The sequence below is a fragment of the Diabrotica undecimpunctata genome, chromosome 6 (assembly GCF_040954645.1).
Source record: "Diabrotica undecimpunctata isolate CICGRU chromosome 6, icDiaUnde3, whole genome shotgun sequence".
NCBI lineage: Eukaryota > Metazoa > Arthropoda > Insecta > Coleoptera > Chrysomelidae > Diabrotica > Diabrotica undecimpunctata.
The window spans coordinates 144,604,036-144,615,015 of record NC_092808.1 but is presented as its reverse complement, the minus strand read 5'-3'; the positions used below and the strand labels follow the sequence as shown (position 1 = coordinate 144,615,015).

At 33.1% G+C, this 10,980-nt stretch overlaps 1 protein-coding gene across 1 annotated transcript in view; it reads right to left on the bottom strand.

The window, feature by feature from the left end:
• Positions 1-265: 265 nt before the first annotated feature.
• LOC140444029 (paired box protein Pax-6-like) overlaps positions 266-10,980 on the bottom strand; it is a 178,960-nt gene continuing 168,245 nt past the window's right edge. Inside the window, exons 6-9 of the mRNA XM_072535613.1 lie at positions 4,699-4,866; positions 3,323-3,590; positions 2,340-2,590; positions 266-534 (exon numbers count right to left, since the gene is read on the bottom strand). Of these exons, the coding sequence (XP_072391714.1) occupies positions 440-534; positions 2,340-2,590; positions 3,323-3,590; positions 4,699-4,866 (782 nt within the window). The 3' untranslated portion in view covers positions 266-439. The remainder of the gene's footprint in view (positions 535-2,339; positions 2,591-3,322; positions 3,591-4,698; positions 4,867-10,980) is intronic.

Genomic DNA, 10,980 nt, shown 5'->3' with positions numbered 1-10,980 from the left:
GATCACGTTCGTTGAAGTATTAAGAAAAGCGAAGAAAGAAAAAGAAGGTGAAAAAACGACAAAACAAAGAAAAATGCAATATCTCAGAAATGTAATGTGTGGAGAGCAATATGATATATAAAGAATGTAAGGGAATCGTATGTTTGGGGATCAAAACATCTCTTTAGAGCACTCACTTCGAGTAAATAGAGTCGAATAGAAGATTTCCAAGCTCGATAAGGGAGATGACCAAAACAAGGTAATAAAAAATAAAACAAAGGTTACATAATTTCTAAAACACTCTGTATTTCTATTGATATTTGAAATTTCACAATCTACTTAACAAATTCAGTATCTTCTTAAATAGGTATACAAATATTAAGTACAGAATGGAAATAATTTAATGGAGATTGAAAGGTGCAACAGTCCACTTGAAGGTATCGAATTAATTCCACCAGGGTCACTGCAATCGGGGCCAGTACGGTTGATGGGAAGTTACATCGGGTTGACTTGGAGGTATTGCTATCGGGACAGATACTCCGGGTGATATAAGACCTGAAACAAAAAGATTTGTATTAACTTTTATTATAATTGTAATTTATAAGGGGAGACGAGTAAAAACAAATTATGTTCTATAGCCCTTTCCTCTTGTTCTTTCTACTTTATATGCTTTCTCCGTTTCCTATTTGAATTTGGATACAGCAGATTAAAATAGTTACTTGGTGTTGCAGCTAAATAATTTTTTTAGTGGTAAAACAAAGACATTTTTCTTTTCCCTATGCTTTTCCCATAATCTTTTCTTGGGGACATTTTACATAATATGTTCAAGACATTGTAAATATTTATTAAGGAGACTTTTACTTTTTAAATTGGAAAAAAGGACAATTTTTAAATTGTCATTTTTTCCAATTGTTATATTTATGAATTTAAAATTAAAGAAAACTATTATATTTATGAAACCAGTCAAAATGGACTTAGGGTTGCACAATTTGCAACAGCAAATAATTATGTAGTTATCAGCACTATCTTGCGGGGCAAAATTCCGGCCGAAAATTGCGACAGTGGCAAAAGGGAAAAATAGGCCCAGGAAAGACCTGATGAAAGCAAGTCTAGAGTTGCTTTCATCAGGTCCTCGTAGACACATCGTCTCAGGACCAGCAACTTCAAGTGGAGTCATACGTCGCCATGTTACCAAATCCACTGGTAACTTTAACATCATAGAATTTATCACCATATAATGTAAACCAAATTTAAAAAACAACTTTTAACAGGTTTTTTACCCACATATTTAGTGGCTCAATACATGTAAACCCACCTAGTGCACTGATGATGAAATATGGATTCCGAAAACGTTTTGTGATATAGCCCGATTGGGTTTTTTAAATTATATACCTTTTATAAAGGATTTTTAATAAAATTTTTGTTATATATGGTATACAGCCAACTACAGGAACTTAGATTCCTTGTGAATTTGATCAAACTCAGGATGTGACGTCATATGCTGTCAGTTTTTTGGTTAGGTCAAACTAGTTTGATCAAATATTTGACCGTCTGATGCGTCTGACACGGACTTAACTGTCTAGTTAGCGGGGTGCGTGGTGTTGTATACAAACGAGTTTTGGCTCAGATGTTATAAATATAGCTATACCTTCGTTTTTATTTTGAATTTCTTTAACAAAATTTTAGGACGGTATTTCTATAATACTAAGGAATGTTTTTACGTAAAAAAACATAATCAACTTTTTGAAAATTAAATCTTAATCTCTTAATTCTTTTGAATACTTTCAAATCTGATATATAAATTATTTTTCCACTAACTCAAAATAGCGAAGAGCCGCGAGATGGACACATGATAGAAAATAAGTACAAGACGGATATACACTGTCTTTAGCAAATCCAGAACATTGTCGCCAAGTTTTGTCCTATAGTTTGTTATAACTATTTTATTTATAATGAGAATACAATTTCTGTTTACTTATTATTGTTTGCTATAGACTAGGACTGTACAAACTTTCAATTAATAAAGTTGAAGACCGGAAAATGCGTTCAAAGAAGGTGACATTTACTTTTAAATAATTGATCGGAAAAATAATACAACTATACCCAAATCATGAATAAAATTAAACGGATAAAAGAAATATTTAAAACAGTTATCCAAATAGTTACCTAGCTTATACTACAGTCTGTTATTTTCCGATAAACAGCTGTAACCCGTAATGATAAATCATTATTTTCCAAATTAGTCAGTTTCTCCTTAGTATTTAGAACAGTTACTTAATGTAGTTAAACGATACGGATTTTTGAATTTGCAGCATTTCACTAGATAGAGCGTTTGTGATACTAATAACCAATATATGTACCTGTAGATGATGTAGCACCCGGGTTGTACTGATGACCGTTCACTTGATATGGCTGTGAAGGGCTACATGGAGAGGGCCGCGCTCCGTAACCTATGGTTGGAAGATCGTATCCCGGAGGTCTACCCATACAATATCCTCCCATTGCACCGGTCATCGTTGGACTTTCTCTTTGTTGCAAACAAGCCGCCGGCGAATGACCCATACCAGTCGATAGAGAACTATGAGTGAAGCTGGACATAGTGGACATCGGACTAAAATCAAAAATAATAATTAATTCAACAACGTTATTTTACCGTCTTAATATCGAAATTATGCACCGAAGTGACAATATTGTTACATTTTGCGTGATCGCCCTTGGTTGATAGTTACTTTATATCCTTCTCGTTGTAGTCAAAAACGAAGCAATTATCTCATGACTAGACGCCACAGCCCAAATGGTTTATTGATCACCATAGATAAGTTGGTTGCTTGAGGGGCTCTATAATGTTAGGACCATTAGAAGTGACCACACACCACAATCTTTGTAGGAATAGCGAAGGACAAATTAGCAGTGATAATGCAAAAATAAAAACAGGTTGGAAAACAGTTTTGCGTTTCTGCTAACAGAGCAAATACAAACAAACACAGCCCATGCAGTAGCGGATTCAGTGGCGGATCTAGACATTTGCCTTGGGAGGGGAACTTCCAACTTGGGGAGGGGGAACTTCCCATGAAAGTGAAGTGATGACTCATGCTGTGGCAGGAGTTATTCGGTCTCCTGCCGTTGCCCACATCAAAATAATTTTAAACTGTTTATCCTTTGTCTACTGTTAGTTTTTGTGTAAATGTATTTAATGTACATAACATTTAATGATTTATGATGATGGCATAACATGATTTAATAAAGAAATGTGCTCGATATCTGCCTTTTATTTGTAAAGTTCATATATTCGAGCATTCAACCATATTATATTATATTATTTTGTATAAATCATTGTTGTTACCTGTACGTCTCAGCGATTGACATGGTTGGCGTAATTGCAGAGTACATCGTAGTATTATTGAACGTTTGCAGCCTCGGTGGAGATGCGGAAGATACGGGATGTTCTGTCGTAACAGACGTTCCTCTTCGTTGATTTCTCAGTTTCTCCTCCCTCCTCCATTTGGCTCTTCGATTGGAAAACCACACCTGTATCCTGGCTTCGGGCAGTCCGATTTTCGCTGCTAACCTCTCTCTTGCGAAGACGTCAGGATAATGAGTACGTTCAAATTCTAAAAAGTAATATAATTAGATTTAACGAACTACTGTTTAATAATTGCAAATTTTACTAGCCCAAAATAGCGAAGAACCGTAATATGTAATATCGCATTCTGGCTGCTCTAAAAAGACGATGAATTGCTTAAATTCAAGTGTTACTTAAGTTCTTATAATTAGAGTCCGTATTTTCATGCACCATCCATGCTCACGGTAAATAATAAAATCAGGAATATTTTCTTTTTAAATATAAACGAAATATGCAAAGTCATTTGACAGCACTTTTTTTGCTTATCATTTTTGCATTTGCAAATCTAGGAAAAGCTTCCTTGGAACAGTGCAGGATGAACCGTCTGTGTATTTTCCTCTTCCCCAGGTTCAATGGACCGGCCAGTCTCTAGACTTTAAAACGTGGAAAACTATGAATCGGATAAGAACGGGGGTCTCTCCAGTAAAATCAAACATGGCAAAATGGGGAAAAATCGATCAAGATGATGTGAACTTTTGTTTTAGGAATAAAACAACAAAAGATTTGGAAAAACAGCAAATGTCATTCGTTAAGTCGATTCAAAAAATCAGTTTTGAAAAAAAGATGGAAGGTATCTCTGGTCAAATAGTATTAACAAAACTCAAACGTGCATTAACAAAAAACGAAGGATTTCAAAAGAGGAAGAAAATATTTTCAGTTTTAAATGGAGAACACGTTGATATAAATATGGATCCGGCAGTAGTGGCAAAATATAAGTATGCGCCAACAACCAGTGTGGATGCTCAAAGAAGCTTTTCGTTTTATAAAATGTTTTAAGCGACAAACGCCGAAATTTTACGATGGAACATTTAAATGAGTGTTTTGTTATTTTATCCTTTAAACAAAAATGATATTTCCTTTATCTAAGGTCTGTCGACTAAAATTAAAATGGTTTGTCAGAATTGATATGCTTATTTTTATACGTTTTTTTGTATAATAAAATGCTTTTTTTTATAAAATCGTTACGCTTTTTAAGAGCTTTTTTGCGTTATTTTATGCTTTTAAATCCGAACTCTACTTTTAATGTTTTTATCCAAACATAGTAAATTTACAAAAATATTGCGAAGAAAATTAATCTGGTATTAATGGGTTAATACCTTTTTCTAAACTGTCGATCTGATCATTTGTAAACGACGTCCGATTTCTTTGGAGTTTTCTCTTTAATCTCAACCTCGCTTGATCATCATCTGGACCTATACTTGATCCCGCGTTCGAATTATCACCAGAGTTAGTTTCATCGGAATGTGGACCGTCTAATTCGACACCTAAAATACAAAAACAATTATTAGAAAAATATTTGTCACTAGTTATACTAATCGATATATACATAGGAATTTAGCAATGAATGTTGTAATATTCCGTGATTGTGTTGTTTAAAAATGTAAGCTGGACGTTTTTAAAAGATGTGATGTGACTATACCCGGTTCACAATTTGTTGATAGCTCACTACAAGTTTAACCCTAATTAGAAAACTGAAATACAGAGAGGATAAGTAATACGATATAATAGTAAAAACCAACCTAAAACTGACGGTTTAAGACGTTTTCGACTAACCCACCTCATATCTGAAGGAATACAATACCTTATAATCCTATTACGGGGGTATTTTGAATGGTTAGATATGAACGACCAGTGTCGTAGAGTATATGATTGAAACATTTATTTGAACTAAATAAATATATTTTTTAAATTGTACTTATGTAAATTGTATTTTTTAATAAAACTTATTTATTTTATTCAAAAATAAAAAGTTTCTTGCCATTTGTAAAAGATACATTTATTTAATTAAGGAAAAAGGCACCAAATGTCGCCTGGCAAAATTTCCAATGTGTTTTAAATGTATCCATTATTTTCGAATCCGGAGAAAACTAATAAATATTTTTAAAAAATTTAAACGCAGAATGAAAGATTACATTATTACTCAGGGCAGAAAGTCCCTGAAAACTTCTACAGTGTTTATTTTAATATGTTATGTAACAGGGGTGAAAATAAAAGAGAAAATATAGTATAATTTTTAATTGAAAATATTGCATGCAAAAGAAACTTTTTATTTATTCTAAAAAATATTTCATTCTGCTTTTAAATTTTTCAAAAATGCTTTTTAGTTTTCTCAGGATTTGAAAAAAAAAATGGATACATTTAAAACACATTGAACATTTTGACAGGCGACATTTTGCGCCTTTTCCTTTAATACCTTACGATTACAACTACTATTACTTACCTTATATAATTACGATTAGAAAACTATTCAAATTCAAAATAAATAGGATCAACTTTGGAATCCGAGTCGTCTTGAGGGTTAATAATTAGGTTAATAATCTCTACGGTCGCATCAATTATGTTAACAAGATCCCACATTTTTTGTTCTTCTTCTATTACATGTCTTACTGCATCTTTCCAGTTTTGTTTTGTAATATGTTATAAAGACTCGTATAACAATTCACGTACAACTTGTATTTTATATGACGTATTTTTTCTAGCCACATAACTTTTCATTTGTGCTCAAATGAGTTCAATTGGATTTATTTCGCAGTGGTAGAGTGGAAGTCTAAAGACTGTGATGTTTCGCCTTTCCGCCATTTTGTCAACTACGTATTTCTTGAACTTAGATTTGTGCTGCCGGGCAATTTTTAAAAGTTCTGCTTTTACCATTCCATCTTCGTAAGGCAGCTACTTATTCCGCAGCCAGTCAAGAATATCCTGTTTCTTCCACGCATTCGTTAGAAGTCTTTCTACTAGTCGTGAATGATAAGGTGCATTATCTAATACTATAATTGAATTTGGTGGTATGTGTTCAATCATTTGCTCAAAATACTCTTCGAAAACATCAGCTGTCATCTCCTCGTGATAGTCTTTTGTGCTTTTGGAATGAAATTCCAACAAACCATGCTTAACAAATTCTTTTTCACTGCCAATGTGAGAAATTATTAATCTACTGCCTTTACCAGAAGGTGGGGAGATACCAGTAGACCAACCTTCCATAAAGGCTTGCCTGGAGCTTAATATATTTTTATCTGACCAAATTTTTTTTAGAGTATGACCTGAGTTTACCCACGTTTCATCCTGGTAGAAGATGGGCCTTTCTTCAGCCCGGAATTTTCGTATGAATCTTAGATAATTTCTTCTCCAACATCATCTTCTCCTCCCGGTTAATCAAAAGTGATTTTCGGTCTGATTTCTCCTACCGGAAATTTAATTCCTTTAAAACTTGCCACAATTTAGTTCGTCCGATATGAGGCAAATCCGGGTCGTCTCTAACTTCTTGTAAAATTTTGTTTAGGTTTGGTATTTCTTTTTTGAAAAAAAAAATCCATGAATTTTCCTTCGAATACCATTTTTGGCAAATTCATCAATTTCAATAGGCTTTTTCCCTCTCTTTAAGTGTTCGTTTGTATTTAGGTTAGCTATACCGTGTTTTTTTTCTTTCTGATAGGAACCTATATAAAGTTGACTCTCCTACGCCAGTCATGTTGGCACAACTTTCGACTATGTTGCGAACAGTGTTTGTGGGATTCTGAGAAACCAGAGCATCGTGAACATTCAGGACAATAGTCTTCTCTCTTGGTGAATAGACAGACTTACTGACTGTACGCAACAGTACCGGTGTAAAACTTGATGATGAAGCCATCACAAACAATCCAACAAAACGAGCACGAGCGAAAGGTACGTATATGTTCGTAGGTATATGGAATAAAAAATCACTCATGCACTGCATATAATTCGCAAAAGAAATATTCGAGACGCTAATTACTGCCGTAGACGCGGAAACACCGACGAGCCGTAAATTACATGCGATCAAAAACGTACTAAACAAAAAAATTGTTTTCGTTCGTAATAACTTCACCCTTTTAAGTTAAGTTTCAAATATAATTATATTATTAAAAATCTGGGGAATTCCATCTTAATTATCTTGCAACGAATAGTACCTTCGGATATGAATTCCAGGTTTTCTAGTAAAGTGATTAAACGCGAAGATTAGTATTGAAATATCCAAAGAGATAAGGTATTCTTATTTACAAAATTGTTAATGGTTAAATTCTTATTTTTATTAATATAATATAATAACCAACATTAGTCGTGAAAGTTTTAATTGTTTTTTTGCTAAATATATTAGTATTAAAATATTATCAATATTATATATAACAGTATTAAAACATTATATTATTATTTAATGAATAAACACCTTAGGAACGCCTATGATTTACGACCGTTTTATGAGTTTGAGGCATATTTCGTGCTCTCAACAATTTGTGAACGAAGAATAAATGATAGGTTATATATAAAGACAGCAATATATACAAAATGCATTTTTTTCATATCTGACATATTTTGTATAAATTTCATATTTTCACAAGAAATTGCATATGTTTTTATGTTTATAAAAACAATGTATAATGCCAATATTTTCTGAATGTGCAAACCTTTTCTCAAAATTGTTCATTCAAATTCCCCGAGGGATAAAACCACTGCTTCTTTGAATCAGCGCTACGGACCAGCGTACCTACTATTGAAATAAATGGTTTTAGGTAAACTGGTAAACAATTAACAACCTTAATATACAAACAAAATGAAACATACATAAATACTTTTAGTGAGACGGGTTTTTTCAAAATCTAAAAGGGGCGAAATAGTTGGGAATAATGTTTTGGAAATAATTAAAACCCAAGAAACTTCGATGGGAATGACTTAAAACTGTTTACGAAAAGATAGGACTTCAGTCTAGTGAACTTGGGTGAGTTTTTGGTCTATTTTCATACAACCTTAAAAGAGTTAAATGATGCAGGAAGTAAAATAGATGATAGTGAAAAGATCATCATATTTTTATCTGCAATGTCTGATAAATTTAGTTCAGTAGTTCTAACATCCATTGATACTCTATTTCGTTCTGATCCATGAAAAGTAACTGTAGATTTTGTTAAAAATAGTTTAATGGCAGAAGATGATCGTTTAAAAACAAAGGAAGTTAGTAGTGTACCTGTTCATTTGCATACCTTTGTTGGTCATGATAAAGATAAAGGTAAGATCCACAAGGAAACTAAGTTCCTTTAGCTGGCTGTATACCATGTATCTGTAGCTGGCTGTATAAAGGTAAGGGTAAACATACTTTAGAAATTCGTTATTATCACTGTCATGAAATGAGGCATATTCGTTCGAAATGTCCAAAAAGATTGTCTAAAAATCATCAAACTGCTAATATGAGTAATGTTGAAAATAAAGCAATTGCATTTCTTGGTAGTCACACAAAACTGGAAATTGAAGTCAGTTGTGATTCAAATGTAATGGATAGTGCACATCTGGTTGTGGATAGCGGTTGTACAAATCACCTGTTTATGTCAAAATACATTCAATTTTTAAACAATTCCAAAGCAGTGGTTGATGAAACTGTAGCAGCAAAATTTCAAGGTAGTTTCTCAGCTATATCTAAAGAAGGACTTTCAGTTACTTTGAATGATGTTTTTGTTTGTGACAATCTTTCTTACAACTTATTATCGGTAAGACAAATTGAAGAAAAAGTTTTTCATGTGATTCTTGAAAATAAGGAGGTAAAAATCATAAGGGGAGAGGGAATCAAGAGGGGAGATACTGCAATTATTATCGGAAAATTAATTGGTAATTTATATTTTATAGAATTGCAATTGTATTCAGATGTGGGTGGTTAACATTGTTTGTGATACATCTTACTTGTAGCACAAGCGGATGGCACACTCGTGTAGATTTCCTGTGAGTTCAGTATGTGAGATATACTTGAAAGGTACGCAAACACATTCTCCACTTTTAAAGAGCATCCCAGGTGATATGTGAAAGCTCGACGCTTACTTCAATATGTGTCTACAGATATATCTGGAAAAATTAGTCCTCCTACTCATGATGGCAAAAATTATTATATTTCATTCATTGATTTATTACAGTTATTGTACATAAATTATACAGTCATTGTACAGTGTACAGAAAAGAATGACGTGGAAACATGCTTTACGAATTTTATAGCCTTAACTGAATCAAAATTAAACATAAAAATAGAGTATTCAAGATGTGATAATGCTGAGGAGAATAGTTATAAATACTATAAAGATTTTTGTACTAGTAAAGGAATAACATACAACATTCTATACCCAGGAATCCACAGCATAACGGATTAGCGGAAAAATACAATCGTACTATTTTAAATAAATCTAGATGTTTAATTTTGGATAGCGGTCTTGACAAGTCATTTTGGGAAGAAGCTGTATTGGTTGCTGTGTACTTAACAAATCGAACTCCTACAAGTACATTGCCTAATGACACCAGCTGAAGTCTGGTATGGTTACAAACCTGATGTGAGCAAAATTAAATTATTTGGATGTAATGCTTATGCACATATTTCTGAAGAAGATCGATGTTTGAAGTTTGCTGAGAGATCAAGAAAATGGATTTTTATTGACTATTGTGACAATGGCTACATACTGCCTCTGGGAACCTCTAACACGAGCAGTGTTAGAGGTTCCCAGATCTAGGTTAGAGGTTCTAACAGGTGTTAGAGCAGTGTTAGGTGTGGATGAGCAAACGATTACTGAAACTGTTAAAATTTAACCTGAAATAATACAACATAATAATAATCAAGAAAAAGAGATATATATAAGTTCAAGAGATAGACGTATCTTTACTTTTATCTGCTGGCTGTCTACCTTCTGAATTACCTAAAAACTTTACCGAAGCTGTTTCGATGAGAAATGGATAGAAGGAGGCCATAGATAAGGAACTTTTGGCGTTAGAAACAACGGTAACTGGATTTTGGTAGAACCTAAGGCTGATGACGTAATCATTAATTCACGATGGGTTTTTGTTGAGAAAAATGTTGATGGGCAGTTAGTGAAAAGAGCTTGATTAGTGGTGAGAGGCTATTAGCAGCCAGCATTAGACAACGAAGACGTTTGTGCACCAGAAGCTAGATTAACAACCCTGAGGCTACTGTTCGCCATGGCGTAGATCGTGATACGGATATTCATCAACTTAATGTGAAAGGTGCTTTTTTGAAAAGTCCAGTGTCTAGTGATGTATTTTTAAAGCTACCGGATGGCCTAAATATTAAACCTGGTGTAATATGTAAGTTGGTGAAACCTTTCTACGGTTTACGAGAAAGCCTTATATGTTGGAATACAACTATTAATAAGGATTTATGTAATTTAGGATTTAAAAGATCTAACGTTGATCCTTGCTTGTATTTCAATGGAAAAACTTATGTTTTGATATAGTAGATGATATTTTTGTTATTTCAATTTCTGAAGATGTCAAATTTTTAAAATTACATTTAAAGAAAATTTTAAAATTCAGTAATTTATCAAATGAAACAAAAATTGTCTTTTTAGGATTAGAAATTGAAAGGAAAAATAAGACTTTAG